Source organism: Oncorhynchus clarkii, chromosome 30 (assembly GCF_045791955.1).
Source record: "Oncorhynchus clarkii lewisi isolate Uvic-CL-2024 chromosome 30, UVic_Ocla_1.0, whole genome shotgun sequence".
In the NCBI taxonomy this organism is placed as follows: Eukaryota; Metazoa; Chordata; class Actinopteri; order Salmoniformes; family Salmonidae; genus Oncorhynchus; species Oncorhynchus clarkii.
This window is the reverse complement of record NC_092176.1, coordinates 12,927,145-12,951,408: the sequence shown is the minus strand read 5'-3', so window position 1 is coordinate 12,951,408 and position 24,264 is coordinate 12,927,145. Positions and strand designations below refer to the sequence as shown.

Below are 24,264 nucleotides of genomic sequence, written 5' to 3'. Positions count from 1 at the left end.
TAGTACACTAACTATTCAGGTAGATGGTAATGGAAACTGTACTATAGAGGCACAAAATAGGTAAGAGGAATAAAAAAAAAAGAAATGGAGGTACTTATTCAAGAACTATTAAGTGTTATGTACTACAAAAATAAAGCGAATTGGATGGAAATGTATACATTTTTCTTGACTCTTCAACATACAAATACTACCAAAAAGAATTTACAGAAACTCATAACAAATGAAGTCATCCATGATTCACCAAATGATATTTTGAAAGAGGAAGGAAAATATTTTCAGTCTCCTCCATTTCCACTGAATGATGTTAACTGTAAGGATGTATTTCCTAATAATGTTAGATTATTAAGACATTTACAGAAAGGCCTGTGTGAAGGCCAACTTACAGAAGAGGAACTTTGAGGCAATTTTAATTACTCCTATAAAAATGGTAGACTTTCAGGTACTCAACAAGGTCTGATTTCATTACTACTAAAACAGGACCCAGGTGGTAAGTATAAAGATCCAGTCCATTTAAAAAACTGGAGGCCTCTTACACTTCAATGTTGTAATGCGAAAATTCTGGCGAAAATACTACAATGTATATATAAATGCCTGGATTACTTTAATTTTGGTGAATCTCTTATATAATGGGTTAAAGTTATTTACAGCAACCCCAGATGTAAAATAGTAAATAATGGTTACTTCTCAGAAAGTATTGAGCTTTTAAGAGGAGTAAAACAAGATTGTCTATTGTGTCCATATCTATTTATTATGGCCATTGAAATGCTAGCTATTAAAATGAGATCCAACAAGAACATCAAGGGGTTAGAAATCCAGGGGATAAAAACAAGTGTCCATGTATGCTGATGACTCCAGTTTTTGATTAAGTCCTGCACATCCCTGCACAGTCTCATTGAAGATCTGGATCACTTTTCTAGCCTCTCTGGACTAAAACCAAATAATGACAAGTGTACCATATTACGTATTGCATCATTAAAAGACATTGGTAAACTACAAGGTAGTGTAAATACTAAAAATGAGTGGATGGTGAAGTAGACATACTTGTTATTCACATCTAAAAATATATACAAGAACTTACAATTAATTTCAATAGAATATTTGCGAAAATAGATAGAATTCTGCAACCATGGAGAGGTAAATACTTGTCTATTTATGGAAAAATCACATTGATGAACTCTTTGGTCTTATCACAGTTTACTTACTTACTTACCATACTAATGGTGCTGCCTACTCTAAATGACTCATTTAAAAAAATCATATGAGCAAACAATATTTCATTTGGAATGCTAAGCCAGACAAAATTAAATGTGCCTATTTATATAATGAATAAGTTTTGGGGGGGCTAAAATAAGATATTAAAGCTTTAAACCTCTTACTAAAAGCTTCACTCATACATAAGTTAAACCAAAAATTGTTCTCCAGTAGGTTATCAAGAAAGGCTCATCCTTTGTTCATAAATTACCTTTATACAGATTACAACTTCCGAAGAAAATTATTTTTTAAATATCGCCCTTCCTTAAAACAAGCCATACAAAGCCGGTTACAATTTCAGTTTTATCCTCCTGAAAAGATAGAACAAATGTTATGGTTAAACTCAAATATACTGATTAATAAAAAATAAAATAAAAATTCTTTATGGAAAAAATGTATTATATTTCGTAATGATATTATGAATAAAACGGTGGAGTTGTGTCACATATGCAGCTATTGAAAATATATGGGGATGTCTGCTCAATCCATACGCATAACTAACTGATGGCAGCACCACAAAAATGTAGGAGGCAAGTGGAAAAGGTAGGGAACTTGTTCGCCTGCCATATATTAAAAGACACAAATTGGCAAAATACGAGTTTCATGAGGACAAATGTTTTTGACAGCTGCTCCATACAGGTCTCAAAATAAATGGGAAGAGATTTGATGTACTGATTCCATGGCACGTGTTTTTTGTACCAGTTCATACATTTTGATTCAACACGTCAAGTTTTTCAATTTAAATTATTATACAAAATTCTTGCCACCAACAGAATGCTATATATAAATAAAATTGTATTTGTCACATACACATGGTTAGCAGAAGTTAATGCGAGTGTAGCGAAATGCTTGTGCTTCTAGTTCCGACAATGCAGTAATAACCGAGTAATCTAACCTAACAATTCCAAAACCACTACCTTATACACACAAGTGTAAAGGGATAAAGAATATGTACATAAAGATATATGAATGAGTGGTGGTACAGAACGGCATAGGCAAGATGCAGGAGATGGTATCGAGTACAGTACATACATATGAGATGAGTAATGTAGGGTATGTAAACATAAAAGTGGCATAGTTTAAAGTGACTAGTGATACATGTATCACATAAAGATGGCAAGATGCAGTAGATGATATAGAGTACAGTATATACATATGAGATGAGTAATGTAGGGTAATTAGTAATGTAGTAATATATGGGGCATACAACCTCTCTCAGCCCTATAGATTTTGCTGCAAAGAGACAATCCCTAGATAATTTATTCTGGTACTGCCCCTATGTAGCTTGCTTCTAGTCACAGGTTCAGGAATGGTTAAAAAAAATTAAAATCACAACATTCACTTAAAATGAACCTTACAAATAGCAGTGTTTGGCGATTTGGAAAGCCATAGTCGGTCAATAACTAATCCTCGTAGGAAAGGTTCTTTAGCTCACAATGTATATGTATGTATGTACATGTATGTACAGTATATCACAAAAGTGAGTACACCCCTCACATTTTTGTAAATATGAGTATATCTTTTCATGTGACAACACTGAAGAAATGACACTTTGCTACAATGTAAAGTAGTGAGTGTACAGCTGGTATAACAGTGTAAATGTGCTGTCCCCTCAAAATAACTCAACACACAGCCATTCATGTCTAAACCGCTAAACCGCTCCAAATTGGGCCTAATTAGCCATTTTCCCTCCCTGGTGTCATGTGACTCGTTAGTGTTAAAGTTCTCAAGTGTGAATGGGGAGCAGGTGTTAAATTTGGTGTCATCCCTCTCACACTCCCTCATACTGACTGGTCACTAGAAGTTCAACATGGCACCTCATGGCAAAGAACTCTCTTAGGATCTGAAAAAAAAGAATTGTTGCTCTACATAAAGATGGCCTGGGCTATAAGAAGATTGCCAAGACCCTGAAACTGAGTGGCAGCACGGTGGCCAAGACCATACAGCGGTTTAATTGGACAGGTTCCACTCAGAACAGGCCTCGCCATAGTCGACCAAAGAAGTTGAGTGCACGTGCTCAGCGTCATATCCAGGGGTTGTCTTTGGGAAATAGACGTATGAGTGCTGCCAGCATTGCTGCAGAGGTTGAAGGGGTGGGGGGTCAGCCTGTCTGTGCTCAGACCATACGCCGTACACTGCATCAAATTGGTCTGCATGGCTGTCGTCCCAGAAGGAAGCCTCTTCTAAAGATGATGCACAAGAAAGCCTGCAAACAGTTTGCTGAAGACAAGCAGACTAAGGACATGGATTACTGGAACCACGTCCTGTGGTCTGATGAGACCAAGATAAACTTATTTGGTTCAGAGGGTGTCAAGCGTGTGTGGCGGCAACCAGGTGAGGAGTACAAAGACAAGTGTGTCTTGCCTACAGTCAAGCATGGTGGTGGGAGTGTCATGGTCTGGGGCTGCATGAGTGCTGCCGGCACTGGGGAGCTACAGTTCATTGAGGGAACCATGAATGCCAACATGTACTGTGACATACTGAAGCAGAGCATGATCCCCTTACTTCGGAGACTGGGCCGCAGGGCAGTATTCCAACATGATAACGACCACAAACACACCTCCAAGACGACCACTGCCTTGCTAAAGAAGCTGAGGGTAAAGGTGATGGACTGGCCAAGCATGTCTCCAGACCTACACCCTATTGAGCATCTGTGGGGCATCCTCAAACGGAAGGTGGAGGAGTGCAAGGTCTAACATCCACCAGCTCCGTGATGTCGTCATGGAGGAGTGGAAGAGGACTCCAGTGGCAACCTGTGAAGCTCTGGTGAACTCCATGCCCAAGAGGGTTAAGGCAGTGCTGAAAAATGGTGGCCACACAAAATATTGACACTTTGGGCCCAATTTGGACATTTTCACATAGGGGCGTACTCACTTTTGTTGCCAGTGGTTTAGACATTAATGGCTGTGTGTTGAGTTATTGAGGGGACAGCATATTTACACTGTTATACAATCTGTACACTCACTACTTTACATTGTAGCAAAGTGTCATTTCCTCAGTGTTGTCACATGAAAAGATATACTGATATTTACAAAAATGTGAGTGGTGTACTCACTTTTGTGATATACTGTATGTATGTACGTATGTATGTATATAGAGTTGAAGTCGGAAGTTAACATACACCTTAGCCAAATACATTAACTCAGTTTTTCAAAATTTGACATTAAATCCTAGTAAAAATTCCCTGTCTTAGGTCAGTTAGGAACACCACTTTATTTTAAGAATGTGAAATGTCACATTAATAGTCGAGAGAATAATTTATTTCAGCTTTTATTTCTATCATCACATTCCCAGTGGGTCTGAAGTTTACATACACTCAATTAGTATTTGGTAGCATTGCCTTTAAATTGTTTAACTTGGGTCAAATGTTTCGGGTAGCCTTCCACAAGCTTCCTACAATAAGATGAGGAATGGGCCAAAATTCACCCCTGACAGAGCTGGTGTAACTGAGTCAGGTTTGTAGGCCTCCTTGCTCACACACAATTTTTCAATTCTGCCCACAAATTTTCTATGGGATTGAGGTCAGGGTTTTGTGATGGCCACTCCAATACCTTGACTTTGTTGACCTTAAGCCATTTTGCCACAACTTTGGAAGCATGTTTGGGGTCATTGTCCATTTGGAAGACCCATTTGCAACCAAGCTTTAACTTCCTAACTGATGTCTTGAGATGTCGCTTCAATATATCCATAATAATTGTCCTGCCTCATGATGCCATCTATTTTGTGAAGTGCACCAGTCCCTCCTGCAGCAAAGCACCCCCACAAAATGATGATGCCACCCTGTGCTTCACGGTTGGGATGGTGTTCTTCGGCTTGCAAGCCTCCCCCTTTTTCCTCCAAACATAACAATGTTCATTATGGCTAAACAGTTATATTTTTGTTTCATCAGACCAGAGGACATTTCTCCAAAAAGTATGATCTTTGTCCCCATGTGCAGTTGCAAACCGTAATCTGGCTTTTTTATGGCGGTTTTGGAACAGTGGCTTCTTCCTTGCTGATCGGCCTTTCAGGTTATGTCGATATAGGACTCATTTTTACTGTGGATATAGATACTTTTGTACCCGTTTCCTCCAGCATCTTCACAAGGTCCTTTGCTGTTCTGGGATTGATTTGCACTTTTCTTACCAAAATACGTTCATCTCTAGGAGACGGAACGCATCTCCTTCCTGAGCGGTATGACGGCTGCGTGGTCCCATGGTGTTTATACTTGCTTACTATTGTTCGTCAGATGAACATGGTACCTTCAGGCATTTGGAAATTGCTCCCAAGGATGAACCAGACTTGTGGATGTCTAAAAATTTTTTCCTGAGGTCTTGGCTGACTTCTATTGATTTTCCCATGATGTCAAGCAAGGAGGCACTGAGTTTTAAGGTCGGCCATGAAATACCTCCACAGGTACACCTCCAATTGACTCAAATTATGTCAATTAGCCTATCAGAAGTTTCTAAAGCCATGACATTTTCTGGGATTTTCCAAGCTGTTTTAAGGCAGTCAACTTAGTGTGTGTAAACTTCTGACCCACTGGAATTGTGATACAGTGAAATAATCTGCCTGTAAACAATTGTTGGAAAAATTGTCATGCACAAAGTAGATGTCCTAACCGACTTGCCAAAACTATAGTTTGTTAACAAGAAATGTGTGGAGTGGTTGAAAAACAAGTTTTAATGACTCCAACCTAAGTGTATGTAAACTTCCGACTTCAACTGTAAGTAAAACATCACAGCACAATTGAAAAATATATGGCACATGGAAACCAAACGAGGGTGGTCTATAGTGATAGGAAGGGATGGGCTGAGAGGTGGGATTAATGAGTTTGTTTGGTAATATATTACTGTTTTGTGATCGCTTTATGGAAAAGTACCAAGTATGTCAAATATATGCAGCCTAAAAGCTGTTTTTTTTAACAAGATGTGTCCTCCGAAAAAGGGGGCGGGTAAATACAAGTAAACATTTCTAAGAACTTGTAGAATCAGAGAAAAAGACAAAGGCCATGTGATCTTATTTAATTATTTTTAACCTTTATTTAACTAGGTATGTCAGTTAAGAACAAATTCTTATTTAAAATGACAGCCTACCCCGGCCAAACCCAGACGACACTGGGCCAATTGTGCACCGCCCTATGTGACTCCCAATCACGGCCGGTTGTGATACTGCCTGGATTTGAACCTCAAGCACTGAGATGCAGTGCCTTATCTGGAATAACAATCATTTGTCTGACCAAACAATCATTTGTCTGACCATTTGTCTGACCAATGTGTCTGTATTTAATTTGTATTTCCTGTTTTCATGCTAAGTCGAAAATATACAGGTTAAGACAACTAATTCCATCCGGGAGCGTTTTGAAAATAAACAAATTCATTGGACCAGCGCTGTTGCACATTCTACAGAATTCGCCTGACATGTGACTAGCTATCAATAAATCAAGTGGCTGTAGATCATTTGAAAAATGTTTAAATTAATAGAATGACAGCAAAGCAGTTATGCTATGTGTTTGCTAAGTAGTTAGCTGAAATTCACTACAATTTAGTTTATTTTCCATTTTGATGGTGAACTTTCTGTACAGCCAACATTCACATTGTCATTTTTGCTCGCATTGCTAGTCCCATTGTTTAGAGCGCTTCCCCATTATTGCAGAGTTAAAAGATATTAGAATCCTGTTGTCTTTTTCATCTTCAACCTAGTTTAATAATAATTGTGTGTGTGTTTATTTGTCCCATTTCATGTGTGAATTGAACATTTGTTTTTTGCATATTCAACTACCCCGGAGACACCCTCGAAGAGTGGGGTTACGGCCAGGGTCTGTGATTAAGGTTAAGCAATTAAGGTTAAGTGCCTTGCTCAAGGGCACATCAGATTTTCCACCTTGTCGGTTTTCAGTGGGTGTACTGAGATCTCCAGTCTCCTCTCGTAACCAACCGAACAGGGCTGTGTGTAGGACTGTTCAGCACACTAGACACAGACAGATCACCATGTCCCCTCCTATGGTTGCCGTGGCAACAGGACAGCGACAGAGTCAAATGACACCTAGAAGAAGACCAGTGGGAGGGGCGTCAACAGTTCAGGCTGCTGCAGTCACTATGGGACTTTTGGCTCTAGTGCGCCCAGTGAAATTGTGTTTAAGATTTGTTTTAAGTACTCTCTCCATGGTGAAAGTAGTAAGACATATGTCATTTGTTGTAAAGATCTGCGTGAGCTTCTTTTACTATAATCCTAAATCAAAATATTTAATTTGACATATTAAATTATTTTATATTATGCAAATGTCCCTATGGTGGACAGAACGTGTTACTATATTAGACTAACGTTTTCACCACACTATAGTTACAGGAAATACACATCCTTTTTTACCTCAGATTGGTGATGATAGTCATCACGATTACAAAGTCGATTGCTTGAAACAGATCAATAGATTTGGTTTTGTACCGGTGTCTGTGTCGTATGCGCCTGTCGGTGGCGGGACTGCAATTTACCAGACTGTTGAATGTAATTTACCAGACCAGGGTGTCAGGAAAAAATGTGGGAACTTTTTCGACAAACTTCTCTAGCCTCAACACCACACATTGATTTGAGGGTCAAACTATCACTCAAATTAGAGCCAACCCCTGTCGTCATTTAGAGATCAATGTGAGAATATGATTCACCAAAGTTAAATCAGTAGAAAAGTGTAGCATTTCCTTCTGAATCATATTCTCACATCGATTTCTAAATGGCGACAGGGGTCGGCTTTCATTTGAGTGATAATTTGACCATCAAATCGGTGTGGCATTAAAAGGTCAGAGACATTGTAGGAAGAGCGCCCACATTTGTTCTTGTCACCGTGGTCCCAGTTCCATTGATTTCAATACAAATACCAATGATTAATTTGCGTGTGCCATTGATTACAGTAGAACAAGCTAATCAATTCCAGTCTAGAGCTTTAACGGTACTAATTTAGTAAAATACAAGTTCTGAACAAGTGTATAGGAAGCAATGTTGATGTCTTGTTTTTTTTTTTAAATATCCCGACTTACATCAGCATATTGATTATGCATTTGTACACTTAAAACCAGTGTGTGGACACTGATAAATGAAAAATTAAGGAAGTAGCAACAGTATCATATTCAACTTATGTTTTAGGAATATTAAAAATGGTACTAACATTTTAATGAACATTGTTATGTTTGGAGGAAAAAGGGGGAGGCTTGCAAGCCGAAGAACACCATCCCAACCGTGAAGCACAGGGTGGCATCATCATGTTGTGGGGGTGCTTTGCTGCAGGAGGGACTGGTGCACTTCACAAAATAGATGGCATCATGAGGAGGGACAATTATTATGGATATACAGTGCCCTGCGAAAGTATTCGACCCCCTTGAACTTTGCGACCTTTTGCCACATTTCAGGCTTCAAACATAAAGATATAAAACTGTATTTTTTTGTAAAGAATCAACAACAAGTGGGACACAATCATGAAGTGGAACGACATTTATTGGATATTTTAAACTTTTTTAACAAATCAAAAACTGAAAAATTGGGCGTGCAAAATTATTCAGCCCCTTTACTTTCAGTGCAGCAAACTCTCTCCAGAAGTTCAGTGAGGATCTCTGAACGATCCAATGTTGACCTAAATGACTAATGATGATAAATACAATCCACCTGTGTGTAATCAAGTCTCCGTATAAATGCACCTGCACTGTGATAGTCTCAAAGGTCCGTTAAAAGCGCAGAGAGCATCATGAAGAACAAGAAACACACCAGGCAGGTCTGAGATACTGTTGTGAAGAAGTTTAAAGCTGGATTTGGATACAAAAAGATTTCCCAAGCTTCAAACATCCCAAGGAGCACTGTGCAAGCGATAATATTGAAATGGAAGGAGTATCAGACCACTGCAAATCTACCAAGACCTGGCCGTCCCTCTAAACTTTCAGCTCATACAAGGAGAAGACTGATCAGAGATGCAGCCAAGAGGCCCATGATCACTCTGGATGAACTGCAGAGATCTACAGCTGAGGTGGGAGACTCTGTCCATAGGACAACAATCAGTTGTATATTGCACAAATCTGGCCTTTATGGAAGAGTGGCAAGAAGAAAGCCATTTCTTAAAGATATCCATAAAAAGTGTCGTTTAAAGTTTGCCACAAGCCACCTGGGAGACACACCAAACATGTGGAAGAAGGTGCTCTGGTCAGATGAAACCAAAATTGAACTTTTTGGCAACAATGCAAAACGTTATGTTTGCCGTAAAAGCAACACAGCTCATCACCCTGAACACACCATCCCCACTGTCAAACATGGTGGTGGCAGCATCATGGTTTGGGCCTGCTTTTCTTCAGCAGGGACAGGGAAGATGGTTAAAATTGATGGGAAGATGGATGGAGCCAAATACAGGATCATTCTGGAAGAAAACCTGATGGAGTCTGCAAAAGACCTGAGACTGGGACGGAGATTTGTCTTCCAACAAGACAATGATCCAAAACATAAAGCAAAATCTACAATGGAATGGTTCAAAAATAAACATATCCAGGTGTTAGAATGGCCAAGTCAAAGTCCAGACCTGAATCCAATCGAGAATCTGTGGAAAGAACTGAAAACTGCTGTTCACAAATGCTCTCCATCCAACCTCACTGAGCTCGAGCTGTTTTGCAAGGAGGAATGGGAAAAAATGTCAGTCTCTCGATGTGCAAAACTGATAGACATACCCCAAGCGACTTACAGATGTAATCGCAGCAAAAGGTGGCGCTACAAACTATTAACTTAAGGGGGCTGAATAATTTTGCACGCCCAATTTTTCAGTTTTTGATTTGTTAAAAAAGTTTGAAATATCCAATAAATGTCGTTCCACTTCATGATTGTGTCCCACTTGTTGTTGATTCTTCACAAAAAAATACAGTTTTATATCTTTAAGTTTGAAGCCTGAAATGTGGCAAAAGGTCGCAAAGTTCAAGGGGGCCGAATACTTTCGCAAGGCACTGTATTGAAGCGACATCTCAAGACATCAGTTAGGAAGTTAAAGCTTGGTTGCAAATGGGTCTTCCAAATGGACAATGACCCCAAACATGCTTCCAAAGTTGTGGCAAAATGGCTTAAGGTCAACAAAGTCAAGGTATTGGAGTGGCCATCACAAAGCCCTGACCTCAATCCCATAGAACATTTGTGGGCAGAATTGAAAAGGTGTGTGCGAGCAAGGAGGCCTACAAACCTGACTCAGTTACACCAGCTCTGTCAGGAGGAATGGGCTAAAATTCACCCAACTTATTGTGGGAAGCTTGTGGAAGGCTACCCGAAACATTTGACCCAAGTTAAACAATTTAAAGGCAATACACTCAATTACTATTTGGTAGCATGTAAACTTCTGACCCACTGGGAATGTGATGAAAGAAATAAAGGCTGAAATAAATCACTCTATGTGAAAAACTGAGTTTAAATGTAGTTGGCTAAGGTGTATGTAAACTTCTGACTTCAACTGTTCAGTGCAATCGGAAAGTATTCAGACCCCTTGACACATTTTGTTACGTTACAGCATTATTCTAAAATTGAATAGTCCCCCCTCCTCTCATCAATTTACACGCAATATCCCAGAATGACAAAACCAGTTTTTGCTTTTAGACATTTTTGCAAATGTATATTTAAAAAAAAAACTGAAATATTACATTTACATAAGAATTCAGACCCTTTATGCAATACTTTGTTGAAGCACTACAAGCTTGGCACACCTGTATTTGGGGAGTTTCTCCCAATCTTCTCTGCAGATCCTCTCAAGCTCTGTTTGGTTGGATGGGGAGCATAGCCATTTACAGGTCTCTCCAGAGATGTTCGATCGGGTTCAAGTCCGGGCCAGTCAAGGATATTCAGAGACTTGTCCCAAAGCCACTCCTGTGTTGTCTTGGCTCTGTGCTTAGGTCATTGTCCTATTGGAAGGTGAACCTTCACCCCAGTCTGAGGTCCTGAGCGCTCTGGAGAAGTTTTTCATCAAGGATCTCTCTGTACTTTGCTACGTTCCTCTTTCCCTCAATCCTGACAAGTCTACGAGTCCCTGCCTCTGAAAAATATCCCCACAGCATGATGCTGTCACCACCATGCTTCACCGTAGGATGGTGCCAGGTTTCCTCCAGACCTGACGCTTGGCATTGAGACCAGAGTTCAATACTGGTTTCATCAGACCAGAGAATCTTGTTTCTCATGGTCAGAGTCCTTTAGGTGCCTTTTGGCAACTCCAAGGTGGCTGTCATGTGCCTCTTACTGAGGAGTGGCTTCCGTCTGGCCACTCTACCATAAAGGCCTGATTGGTGGAGTACTGCAGAGATGGTTGTCCTTCTGGAAGGTTCTCCCATATCCACAGAGGAACTCTGGAGCTCTGTCAGAGTGACCATCGGGTTCTTGGTCACCTCCCTGACCAAGGCCCTTCTCCCCTGATTGCTCAATTTGGCTCAATGAGTCTTGGTGGTTCCAAACTTCTTCCATTTAAGAATGACGGAGGTCTCGGTTCTTGGGTACCTTCAATGCTGCAGACATTTTTTTGGTACCCTTCCGCAGATCTGTGCCGACACAATCCTGTCTCGGAGCTCTACAGACAATTCCTTTGACCTCATGGCTTGGTTTTTGCTGTGGGACCTTATATAGACAGGTTTGTACCTTTCCAAATCATGTCCAATCAATTTAATTTACCACAAGTGGACTCCAATCAAGTTGTAGAAACATCTCAAGGATGATCAATGCAAACAGGATGGACCTGAGCTCAATTTCGAGTCTCATTGCAAGGGTCTGAATACTTATGTAAATAAGGTATCTGTTTTTATTTTTTTTAAATTTGCAAACTTTTCTAAAAACCTGTTATCATTTGTCATTATGGGGTATTGTGTGTAGATTGTTGAGGGCTTTTTGTTTTTAATCCATTTTAGAAGAAGGGTGTTCGATAACAAAATGTGGAAAAAGTCAAAGGGTCTGAATACTTTCCCGAATGCCCTGTAGCATCTCAGACATTTAAATGATTAGTTAAAGAAGACCTCTGGATGGTCCTTTCCCTATCCCATTACTTAGTGTGTTTTGTTGCCATCGACACCATGAAAAGGTTGTAATTAAAAGGTAGACTTAGCGATATGACGTAGACGCAGAAAGTAAACAGCATAGTGGGTCAATTTCCGCAACAACTAAGAGCATTGAAGCGCGAGGCTCCACCTCTGCTGTTTAGTTCCCGTGGCTCCCACGTTGTGAACAGCGTGAAGTGAACCCCTGCACATGCACAGATACTGTGTGTGACAGAGTGAAGTGTTGCATCTCGCTCAGCTCAATATCTGCGGTGTTGCTCGTGGCAACGTCATTTCGCTGAGTCTACCTTTAAAACGTCTGCCTGCTAATCCCTATACCTAGCCTAATGAAAGGGGAGTGTTGATGACTCATGCTACCTTCCCTCTCCACACAGCAGTCTTCTTAATTTTCTAATGCACCATTCCACATGTGGTCATGAGAAGCTGTAGACCAGGCTACAGTCTGACCACGGTAAAAGAGGAAGCTCCGAAGGGTATTCATGTTCCCGTCACTTTCCCCTGGTGTTAAGGTCAATCTCTGGCTCCTCATAACAGCCTCTCCAGACCATTTTACCGTGACTTCTATTAACCAGACAGCATAACGCAGATTCCCAGCAGTCAATTCAGGACATGCCTCAAGGTTAGCTGCCACAGTGCAGTTCAAAACTCAAACGCAAGGGCAATGCAAACATGCCGAAAATTGTAGCTTAACTGTTGGTTGGTACCCTTAGTCTTTATTGACACTGTGAAATGTCTAAATGAATTGATAATGTTGAACAACAATATAGGTTAAATGAACAGCAGGTTATTTACTGCAAACTGCCCTCTTTTCAAGTACATACAATTCCCTCCGCCTCATTCATCCAAAACCCAGCCAAACATTGTGCCTCCTGCTGACCCGACACTCACCAAAAGACCCCACAGTGACAGCAAACGCTGGCCAGGCCCACACAAAATGTCACATGCCATGCTGGGTGTCTGGAATCCCAGGCCATGGAGGGTGCTGATGGGTAGTGTCTGCGCATTAGGCTTGGAGGGGTGGGATCACCATCTACCACAGACTTCCCTACAAGGTCATCTTGCTGTCCAAACAATAGGAACAGCTGAGCAATCCTCCCCCCTCATCCTTCACCCAACCCAACACTGACAGGCCCCTATCAACATGCACCAGCCAGGGACCAGAACCCCCAGATTCCTGCAGAAATGCAACACCTCTGGTTACAGACCACATTATGCTGATGCAACGGCAGTTGCATTTATGGCCAATGTTGAGCTATTCAGGGAGAAGAGAACCATCTCTTTAATTTCCTTGAAGTTCTGAGATAAATTAAGTGACTATGGGTAGAGAGATAAGTGAATCTCGTAGCAGGAGAGGCAGCAGTCAACCACGGTGCTGTGAGGGACAGGCTAGAGGGCGCAGCTCATCAGACCAGCATTTTCCCTGGTGGCGTCATGTAAAAATCTCCCCTGCGTGAAGAAGATTCTTCCCAATCGTTTTGATTGTGCTCGGATTGTGACGTCATACTTTAACATTTCTCCCAGCGTGAAAATGTTCCGAGTTGAATAATCACACGAGCAGCTCTATACGCTATGTGGATGGCTAAGCAAGTGTGGATGTTTTGCTCACTTCCTTGACCTTGAAGAACTGTTCTGTGGGCACACGTATTTGCTTCACACATCTGCCAATCAATGGTGGCCAGGAGTGTTGACACTGACCAAATCAGAAGCTTGATGAGGTGTGAGGTCAGCATATAAAACACAGACTCGCACGTCAAAGTGCTGAGGGTTGATGTGAGGAGAGATTTTTTGCGATTGCAAAGACTTGGGCGCTACGGGAGGGTGTGAGAGACATCCGGCCGTGCTCAGACTCGAGGCTGTATTCGCTGCCAAAGGTGCTTCAACAAAGTACTGAGTAAAGGGTCTGAATACTTATGTAAATGTGATATTTCCCAAAAAATAAATTATACATAACATTTTGAACTGTTTCTGTTTTGTCATTATGGGGTAGTGTGTAGATTAATGAGGGGAAATAACTATTTCATTTATTTTAGAGTAAGGCTGTAACGTAATAAAATTTGGAAAAAGTCAAGGGGTCTGAATACTTTCTGATAAACTATCTTGGTTGTAAAATAGTTGCTATTAAGCTCAAAATGGAGAGTTGAGAAATAAAATGATACCTCTGACAAGATATCGGTTTGTTTAATCTAATTAAACAATCAGGACACTTTTTCTCCGGGAAAGGAAAGCGAGTGACTCGTTCGACATCGCAGCAGGCCCCAGCGAAACATGTACAGGCAGGAATCATGAGAATAATGTATTTTACTGTTTGACCAAATAATGGTTTAAGCCACCTAAAAAAAAACACATTAAGGTGAGGTGACCATGTAGAATGGGCAGCTCCCACCGATGAGTTGAATTAAAACATTAATTCGCACAGCCAAGTCAAAGGGTCTGGAACCCAGCCTGGAACAGCAGTCAAGGAAAGCTGACATCACATAGCTGCAGATTAGTTTAGTAAGAACAGCAGTGACAGCAAACCTCAGCACAGCACAGCATCCCTGTATTGACAGTGCTGGGTCAGACAGCTTGGGATGGTCAAGGATGAACTATAGTACACAGATACAGCCAGAGGACAGCCAGCCCAGCCAGAGGATGTACTGAGAAATGCATTAGCTACAATCAAAACAGTAATGAAAAGCAACACTGGGCTATAATCTTCCGGACAGTAAACACATCTGCAGAGAGTAAAGCGCCATCTCTAGACTGTGGATGTCCCATGTGGGCTTATGAGAGTTGAGAAGGACAGCGCCAACTGTGTCTACCTCCAGAGAGCTGGGGAGGAGAAATGGGCTCGGAGTGGAGCGGAGCGAGAGGCTGTCAGACAGGCAGGGCCAGAGATGGCCTGTTTAGTATTCTGCTCACAGCTCAGCCAGTCACTGCAGCCTGCGTCCTCTGCCTCAGCAGTGAGCTGGCATCTGCGTCACAACCAGCCCTCCTTCTGGCGGGGGGGGGGGGGGGGGGGTCACACTGGAACTTTGGGCAAAAAACATTATTCAGAAACAAACATCACAGAAACCAATATAAAAAGGTCTCTGCAGATTTGACCCATATGCCCTCTTTTAGGTGAGCTTCTCCATCTCCACCTGACAGCATGCACAACGCATCACTCAGACAATATCTGCTTTACCAGCCACTCTCTGGAAGTCTGCTTTCCGAGCAAGGATGTTAGCCATTTTCCTGGGTGAACATAGAGCACACAACCAATCATGCCCACACTGAACAATCATAGGAGGCATAGAGGCTGGAATTCACACAGCAGGACTAGTCTTTGACAAAAATTCATGTGCATCAAATAAAGTCAGAAATATACAGAATACCCACTAAGACTTCCAGGTCCCACTTAGATAACCATACTATTACATCTACCCCCCGAACCTAATTTTCCATCACTAACTAACACAATTGGTTAAATAGAAATTTTGCGAGCAGCAAATGCACGCAGTGTTGATGGTGCCCTTCTCAAGGTGACTTTGGAGCCCTGCCAAAAACTGTCCCACACTGCAACAATGTTCCCCGGAGAGGGGGTGGGTGGGGTGGGCACCAGACACCGGCCATCTTCACTACTGTCACTGCCTGCTATAAATACACCATGATTTTATAATCTAGACAGGCTATCCAGGCTTAAAATAAACCCACCACTTTGCGCAAAAAAACACAGCATCACCTCAACGGCTTAGGGTTAAACGAAGTATCATGATAACGTTAGCCCTTCAAGGACTCCAGCATTCAACTCCACATCATTTAAATACGTCCATCCCACGCTGCACTGCAGCCAGGTGCTGCCCAGGACACATTCCTCTCAAAACCAGAGACGTCTCACTCTTCGCTAAAGTGCTAGAGTCACTGTCTTTGGGTGAGTCATACCAGCTTCTTTTACCAGCTGCACTGAGAAAACGGGAGACAAGCCACTCAAAGGTTGAGTTTACCGGCTCCAAGGGGGATGTTCTAGCTACGGTTGAAGCGCATGCAAGACTCATCAAGGTGGTGTGTTCAGTGCACCCTGGTGAGTTAAGCACCCCCAGGAAACATGAGCACATGATCTGAGAGGCCTTTAGCAGCACTAGTGCCTAGTCATCTGGGACAATGGGTTAATAGAAACATCCCAAAATACACCACTCCTGTAGGGTGAGTCACCTCTGCAGTGGGACTAGGGGAAGAGGGGAATTGAAATGAGCTTTTACTGCTAAAACGTCAGCCTGACCTTGCCTGGACTCATGAGCCCTTTTAAAAATAGCATTTACCTGAATGAGGAGTCATAAAAAGCAAAGGCTAAAAACAATGCTGTTTTGCGTAAAAAGAGATCAGGACTGTCCTTTTTTTCTACAGTGCTAAACTATTAAAGGGAAATATTTTTCTAACAAAGAATAATAACCGTTTTAATTCAACCTTAAACAATACTTATTCATAAGCAAACTTACTGAATTATCAGAAATAGTCTAGGCTTAATGCATCCTAAAGCACAGAGAAAGATAGGGCTACCTTACCAGAAACCTCTACGATGTCTCCTGGCACAATTTCTTTGGCCTTGATCCTCTGAACGGTCTTCCTGTCCTGGCGGTAGACCTTGCCCATCTCAGGCTCGTACTCTTTTAGGGCTTCAATGGCATCCTCAGCATTGCGTTCCTGTGTAGATAAGAAATGTTGAGCGTTTGCTCACATATTTGAACTTGATGATCTGACGACATTATAGATGCCAATTCAAATAAGCCCATTTAACTTTTTCATTATCCCGCAAACTGCAGATATGTGGGTTCATTTAAAGGCACAAACTTCAACAGCCTAACCATGCTACTTTGTTTTGTTAACTGATGGATGGGGCTGGTGAAATATAACCCGTTTTGAATTCAAAGACAGCAGGAGATCTTAGAGATTGTGCCTTTAATACATGACAAGGACCAGGCGATTTGCCTTCGCATATTTTAAAATCTGAAAATATATTTTTTAAGTGCAATATGCAGAAATCGCTCCACCATTTCATGGTTGCTAAAATTCTAATCATTTTCCTAATTATTGTACAATCTAAAACAATGTGAAATATCTTTCGGCAGACATAGGTGGGTTAATTTAAAGGCACAAATCATAGAAATAGCACACATAGAACAGATCTACAGCTTCATATACCTGCTTTCAATTAGAATAACAGATATATAACTAATGTCTATGTGAATTTGGTCAGGTCACCAAAAAAATAAAAAAAAGTTACATTTGGCATCTGAATAAACTTAAGAAAACAGAAGTGCAAGTAGTAAACATTGTGTCAGTCACATATACTAGTAATTTATGAAAACAGCAGCTAAATAAGAACCTTCACACCGTGAATAGAATGCTTAGTTCTAAAGTCCACATTTCTAGGCCAACTTCAACGTATCAGTTAGTGAGAGCCTACCAGGGCAGGGATGTCCAGTTGCATCACTTCCTGTTGAGTAAGTCTACTCCATGGCATACACTGGCTTAGCTTACTGGACATTCCTCCTAGGGGCTGCCTGGCAGTGCAAGCAAAGTCAACCAGCGTGACAAAAGGTCTGACAAGAAAATGGGCATCGAAACAGAGTAAAAGAGACAACTACCAACTTGTGGATTGAATTGCCTATCATTTTTCCATTCTTTGACTACACAGAAATTCTTTATGGACTGGATTCAAATGTTCAAGACCATTTGCTCACAAACATGCCATCTATGGAATGTTAAACTCCAACAAACTGAGGAAATGTAACCTAGTTCTGGACAAACTCATGCAGGAATTTAGACTGAATGAATAAATCCTAAGGGAGCATCCAGCCAATTTGTGTTGGTAGTTGCTACAGACAAATTTCTCTTTGCAAAGACTGCAAACAAAAGAGATGGCTAAGAGACCATGGGTGTAAACATAATTAAAGCAACAGACGTGAAGTCTGAGCAAGAGGAGAGGTTGTCACTTTGGTCACGCCTAAACCTTCTCAAATGTAGTCAGTGACCCACTTACTTCCTTGCCCCATTTTTCATCTACCATTGAACAGCAAGTCCTTAAAAAAGGAAAGCATAAAACTGCCATGTGGCCAATGAACAGCATGTATGAGACTTGTGGATTCTCCTACCTACAACTCTTTATGGTAGCGGTTTTACCTATAGTCGCTAGCTAGTTGCATACAATAAATATTCCTTTCCACAGCCTGCACCAAAACAAGAGTTTCTGAATCCTGTCACTGTCACTGACATTGCAACGCCACACTGAACATCGACATTCAAAATACTGTAAAAGATGTCTAAATTACATCATGCAATTTGCTCACCTGCCACACACCCACGATGGCATTGGCTATAAGAATGAGTAAGATTACAAAAGGCTCCACAAAGGCTGTGATTGTTTCTTCTCCATCCTCGAACAAGGCCAAGACCTAAAGGTAAACAAGACAACGATGATCCATTACTGACATGATTCCACATAGGAGATAGCACAGGAGTAATAAACAACATCCCTCCCCCTGGTTACGCCTCCTACTATGCATTTAAGCGATCATAATCATGTTAAGAAAACTGTTGTGAATTAAGGTTAAACTAAATGTCCACAGAGAATGTGTATGCATTCTGATACGACTGGTTAACTTAGCAGTGGTAGAAATGCATAGAAATTTACATTTTGTTGAGTGAGCTCCATTTTTTGCAAAAACAACAACAAGATGAACATACAAAAAGTTACATCGGAAGATTTACAGCAGGATATCAGTGCAAGAGTAACACATTTAAACAAGATGGATACAACACATTTATTTAGATGGTATAACATTTTTAAGAAAACGGACAACATTTTCGAAGTTCAAAAGCAATGTGCTAAAGGTGCAACACAGAATTTTGTTGAATTTTTGAATTGTAATTTCAGAAAATGTCCATAATATAGCTGCAGTAATAGCGGAATGATAGTGTTTCACAGTATTACTTACCCACCAGTGTTTTGATTGGCTGTGATATTAGCCTATTGATTTCTCCCGTCAGATATCCGTTTTACAGCTGTTTGAAGCTAGTGGACCGGAACAGAAAGTAACTTTGTTTTTTTCTGGTTTTGGTCCACCAGCTTCAAACAGCTGTAAAAAAAATGTATTTGTTCTTATTCAAAATATATTTCACAACGATTTAGATGGTACAATGATTCCCTACACTAGTCAGTGCCTATTGTCTCACAAACAGAAATTGAGCAAACAGTGTAACATTTTTGCAACCAGACTTTTTGCAACCATTTTCATAAGATAACACAGTCACAAAGTCAGAACATTTTTGACAGATGTCGCTCAGGCAGGAGCCCTAAATAGGCGAAAATCACAACCAATCACAACACTGGTGGGTATGTAACACTGTGAAAACACCATCATTCCATTATTAGCGGCAGATATATTGTGGCCATTTTCTGAAATTACAACGCAAAAATTCTAACAAATACTATGCGTAGCACCTTTCAAATACCATAAACCTCATCGTAATCTAGCACCGTGATTTTATTTTGAGTGATTATTTAACTAGAGTTTGCTGTACTGAGCAATATATAGCCAACTCTTTATAAACGCACATTGCTGAATTAAAGTTCCAAATGAAATCTGTTTTTATATCATTTATGGTCAATTTTGCACATAAGACATTTGAAATTCGAAAACTTAAACCGAACACCGAAAATACAGTTAGACTACAATTTATAACAGATCGTCTTGATGTGTTGCTGTATGTCATTTCAGTGTCAGCACATTTGGACAAATTAATCAATGGCCCTCCGTAGCCATAAGTATCATGCATAGAATGCATGTCAAATATGAGCAGTTGAAACAGCAGTTTCAAACAGCCAGCCACCTTACCACCTCAAACAAACCAGTTACCAGGACTACTGCTGCAGTAATCGGTCACTTTACATAGCCATTCTCCAACTCTGCACTCTTCCTCCCTCATAAACCGGAGATAAAAACACTCTTCTGGGAGCAAGACTAATTTGCATGTTATCTACTGAGAATAAGAGCACATGGCACGTGTTGCACAAATTCACTTGAACGGGACAAAGCCACATCATGAACACCCTGCTACAAGTTCTGCTGCACCCGCTTGTTATTTCAGTAGCCTACTACTCGCACTCATTTGGATCTGATTTAACTGACAACCGACCAAAAGTATGGGAGTGAGGTGCATGGGAGAAGGGGTGGTGCATTCGTCTGGGGAATGCCCTCCCACTGAAGGTCAGAGCCCAAATTTGGTCTTGAGTGGGGCCCTGTCCCCGTCAGACAGCAACCACCAACATCACCATATCACAAGGCTGGGCACTGCATACCAGCTCCTCTAGCAGACTGACACACACTGGGATTATAGATTACAGCTCTTGACACCTCCATACTGGCCTCAAAAGGACCTCATCTCCTCAAGTCAATGTACATAGTATCTGACACTACATTGTAAACCGTTCCAGTGCAAAAACATCCATCTGTCCACTACCAAAAAACATGAATAGTAAACACTGATGTAGCAGTACACTGCTAATACTGCAGAAAAATAGGCTAGATCACTGTATGCTGTCAGTTACATTTATATCAAACCATTTAGCTTGTGGATAGGCTTCTTACTCCAAATAACGAGGCAGAGGAGAGGAAGTGATTACACTGCGAGAGTAAAAGACGACTCAAATGTCTTGTTAGACACATGGTGATAGCAACTCGAGTCAAGCAACTGCTGTCATCACCATTCCTCAAATGTGTAGCTAGCCTTCTCAGCTGTTTGGCTGCCTGATCTGTGAATGTAACCTCAGCCTAGGCATTCAAACAGAAGACATTTGCACTTGCTGTCCACACGTCTCATGCCATTAAGCCAAACATACACTTTCCCTTTCCATGCCAGACAGCCCACTCCTCCTGGTGTGCTTTCATCAGCAACTCTGAACAGCAAGCAGATGATTTAAGAGTTTGTTTCTATGACAACTTAACGCTGCATGTCCGGGGGGGGATTGTCACCTCTATGTAATAAACCAAAACAATCTAATACATTCACAATACTCTTCAATACAGCGGTCACTGTAAAGGATTGTGAACAAATTCCAGGCCCATGGCAAGCAGCAGCAGTACTAGAGTCTAAGCGATATACTTACAAAAGATATACAAGCTGCCAGCAGAAGAATTCGTACAAGTAAATCTTCAAATTGTTCAACAACAAGCTCCCATAGAGACTTCCCTGTGGAATGAAAGAGATGGACAAATACATCAAATCAAGAAGAATTTGTAGCACATAGTTTGTTGTAACAGTTCAATCTTTTTAACTATGTGTTGTTATTACCTTCTTCAGCAGGTAACTCTGAGGATGGGCCAATCCAAAGTGCATACAGGGAAAAGAGAACACACCATTACATTAGTAATGTTTTAGTAGCTAATGCTGTTAAATTTTGACAATCAAACATATGGCACTGCAATTTGTTTATCTCCACCCCATTTGACTCCCAATGACCCCCTATGACTACCACTAAACCCCATATGTCCTGGTTCAGATTTAGCAAAGCTAAAACTTTGCTATAGGCAACATGGAAAAACAGGGTTTTGATTTAATTGCATTCACCGAGTGAAACCCCAGTCTTGTGTTCGGCTGAGTAATTAACAGTAGCAAGTCGTAGATGGTAAGCATATTGCACAATCAATGTTTGAATTCATGGTGGAGACACATTAGGTAACTTTTTGAACCCATGTTCTCAGAGGTCACCTTGAATGGTGTCAGACGCACCCAATCTATTTTATGTCATCCAGTAGACGCTTTCATGAGCTTAAATCGGTAATCAAGCCTCGTTTCTTGTGTTTACAGCCAGGAAAAACTACAGAACCCAGGATTCTATGAACCGGCTTGCGTTAGCTAACTAGCATCATTAACTGTTAGCTAGCTAGGCCTGTGCCATGCCATGGCGAGCGGCTATGCTGTCCCAAATGTCCTAGACTAGCCATCACATCAGAAAGCCAAGGCACACGTCAACGGTCTATACTTGTATACCTGGTTTAAAATACCCCTTACACTAATATAACAATTCCCCCATGTAACTGACTACTTTCTAGCTAGTTTGTACAAGATTGAAACCCACGAGGTTGTCTACGATGACATCAGCCAAATTAATTCAGTCCATGACGGAGCGGAGTGATGGGGCTGACATTTACCCCAATGTGTAACTCCTAGGTAACTTTAGCTAACAGTGGGACTAAATGATGGTATCATGTTCCCTCATGAGTGACATATAGTGAACATTAGCTAAATAGCTACCGGTACTACTAGTAAAGGTGTAGAGGTTCACATACCGTTCGAGCCCCATTTCTCCTTTTGACGTTTCACCTGGTCCAAACCAAGTCCAGTGCTTTCGTTGACAGAGAAATGGCTATAAACTTCTTCAACACTCTTTGTGTGAGCGTTATCCATGGTGGTTGGTGGGCTTCTTGTCACTTGTACTTTGTTTTCTCAGCCGCCTCAGTCTCTTTAAAATTAAAACCTTTCAGCAGTAATACAGTTTACCAACTGTGAAATATGCATTCACAGAAAGGCCAGATGTCGATGATACGAGTAAGAAATTGTCCGTAAGTTGTTAGGCTGATAAACGAGCTAATTGGAACGAAAAATGACTCTTCCTCCCTCAATAAATGTTACTTTGGGTGTCCTCTTATCTCCCCAAAAATTGTGGAAAAGAGCGCTGCAATCAGCCGGTCCAATCCTTGCGCTGACCTAAATCCACCTCTCCCGGCACAATTCACAGCTTCAGTGGTAACAAACTGTAGCGCTGATCTGATTTTGTTGAAAGTGCCTCAACACTAGGTCGTCATTAGTTACCACAGCCACAAAGTCAGAAGGCCCGCCTACTCGACCAATCAGATGAGGGAATGTGATGACAGCCAAAGTCAGAAGATTCGAATACTCGACCAATCATATGAGGGAGTGTGATGACGCGAATGCCGGTTTACAGTTCGTTGGAAACGACCAATCAGATGAGGGAGTATGATGACGATTATGCCGACTGTCTTGCAGAAGCAGACGAGAGACGCATTTATTTGATCTAGATTTGGTTCATCAAAGATTTGGTTATTTATTATCTATATTAAAACCAAACGTTCTAAATGCAAAGTGGTAATTGGATGTTTTATTCAAAAACTAATCTTGCAAGCTTATCAAGATGTTTGCCCTTACTCAGTTACTTGTCTCAACCCAAAATAGGTTTACTCCAACATCTGCATTTCTTTTTACATGGCATGTAGACAAACAAATTGGTACATCTTGATTTTAGATTTTTATTTTCAGAATCCATAAGTAAATCCACAAGTAAAACGTACATGGTTTCACAGAAATGTTCACAGAAATGTCAATGTTTGAAATTGGCTGATTTAAGATGAACACTTCAACCCTGTTACTTTATTTGGCACCTAGGCATTTACCCGAGTGGATCTCAGTGCAAGAGGCGTAACTACAGTCCCTGGTTCGAATCCAGGCTGTTTCACATCCGGCCATGATTGGGAGCCCCAAAGGGTGGCGCACAATTGGCCTGGCGTTCGGGTTTGGCCGGGTTAGGCCGTCATTGTAAATAAGAATTTGTTCTTAACTGACTTGCCTAGATAAATAAAGGTTCAATAAAAAAAATACTAGTCAATTATTTATTAAACTTAACATTGCCTTGTAGGCCACCTTTTTGGTATTTTGTGCCAGTTTCCATCTCTGTACAAAGTCATAGTCTTCAAGCTATGGAATATGGCAAAACATGTAATGATAATAATTGATTGTACTGACATGGCACTTTTCTAGACACACTCTTTATAAAATAAGGGGAATCTCACCACACTAACTTACTCTTTATTTGCATTTATTTATCTAGCCCCCCCCCCCCCCCTTCTGAGGACAAATGTATATATACATTTTTTAAACATAATTTAGTTTAATATACATAATTCATACACTTTACATACATGGTACTTTTATACACAGCATTGCATTATAGGAG

The 24,264-nt window shown here is 41.0% G+C and overlaps 1 protein-coding gene across 2 annotated transcripts in view; it reads right to left on the bottom strand.

Moving 5' to 3' along the window:
- The window catches only part of LOC139389686 (sarcoplasmic/endoplasmic reticulum calcium ATPase 2-like), a 47,426-nt gene extending 24,349 nt beyond the window's left edge, over positions 1-23,077 (bottom strand). Inside the window, exons 1-5 of one of the 2 annotated variants that reach the window (XM_071136574.1) lie at positions 22,583-23,077; positions 21,585-21,602; positions 21,400-21,482; positions 18,581-18,685; positions 16,796-16,934 (exon numbers count right to left, since the gene is read on the bottom strand). In XM_071136574.1, coding sequence (XP_070992675.1) covers positions 16,796-16,934; positions 18,581-18,685; positions 21,400-21,482; positions 21,585-21,602; positions 22,583-22,700 — 463 coding nt within the window. In that variant the 5' untranslated portion in view covers positions 22,701-23,077. The remainder of the gene's footprint in view (positions 1-16,795; positions 16,935-18,580; positions 18,686-21,399; positions 21,483-21,584; positions 21,603-22,582) is intronic. The other variant, XM_071136573.1, reaches the window with a different exon arrangement.
- Between the last annotated feature and the right edge of the window lie 1,187 nt (positions 23,078-24,264).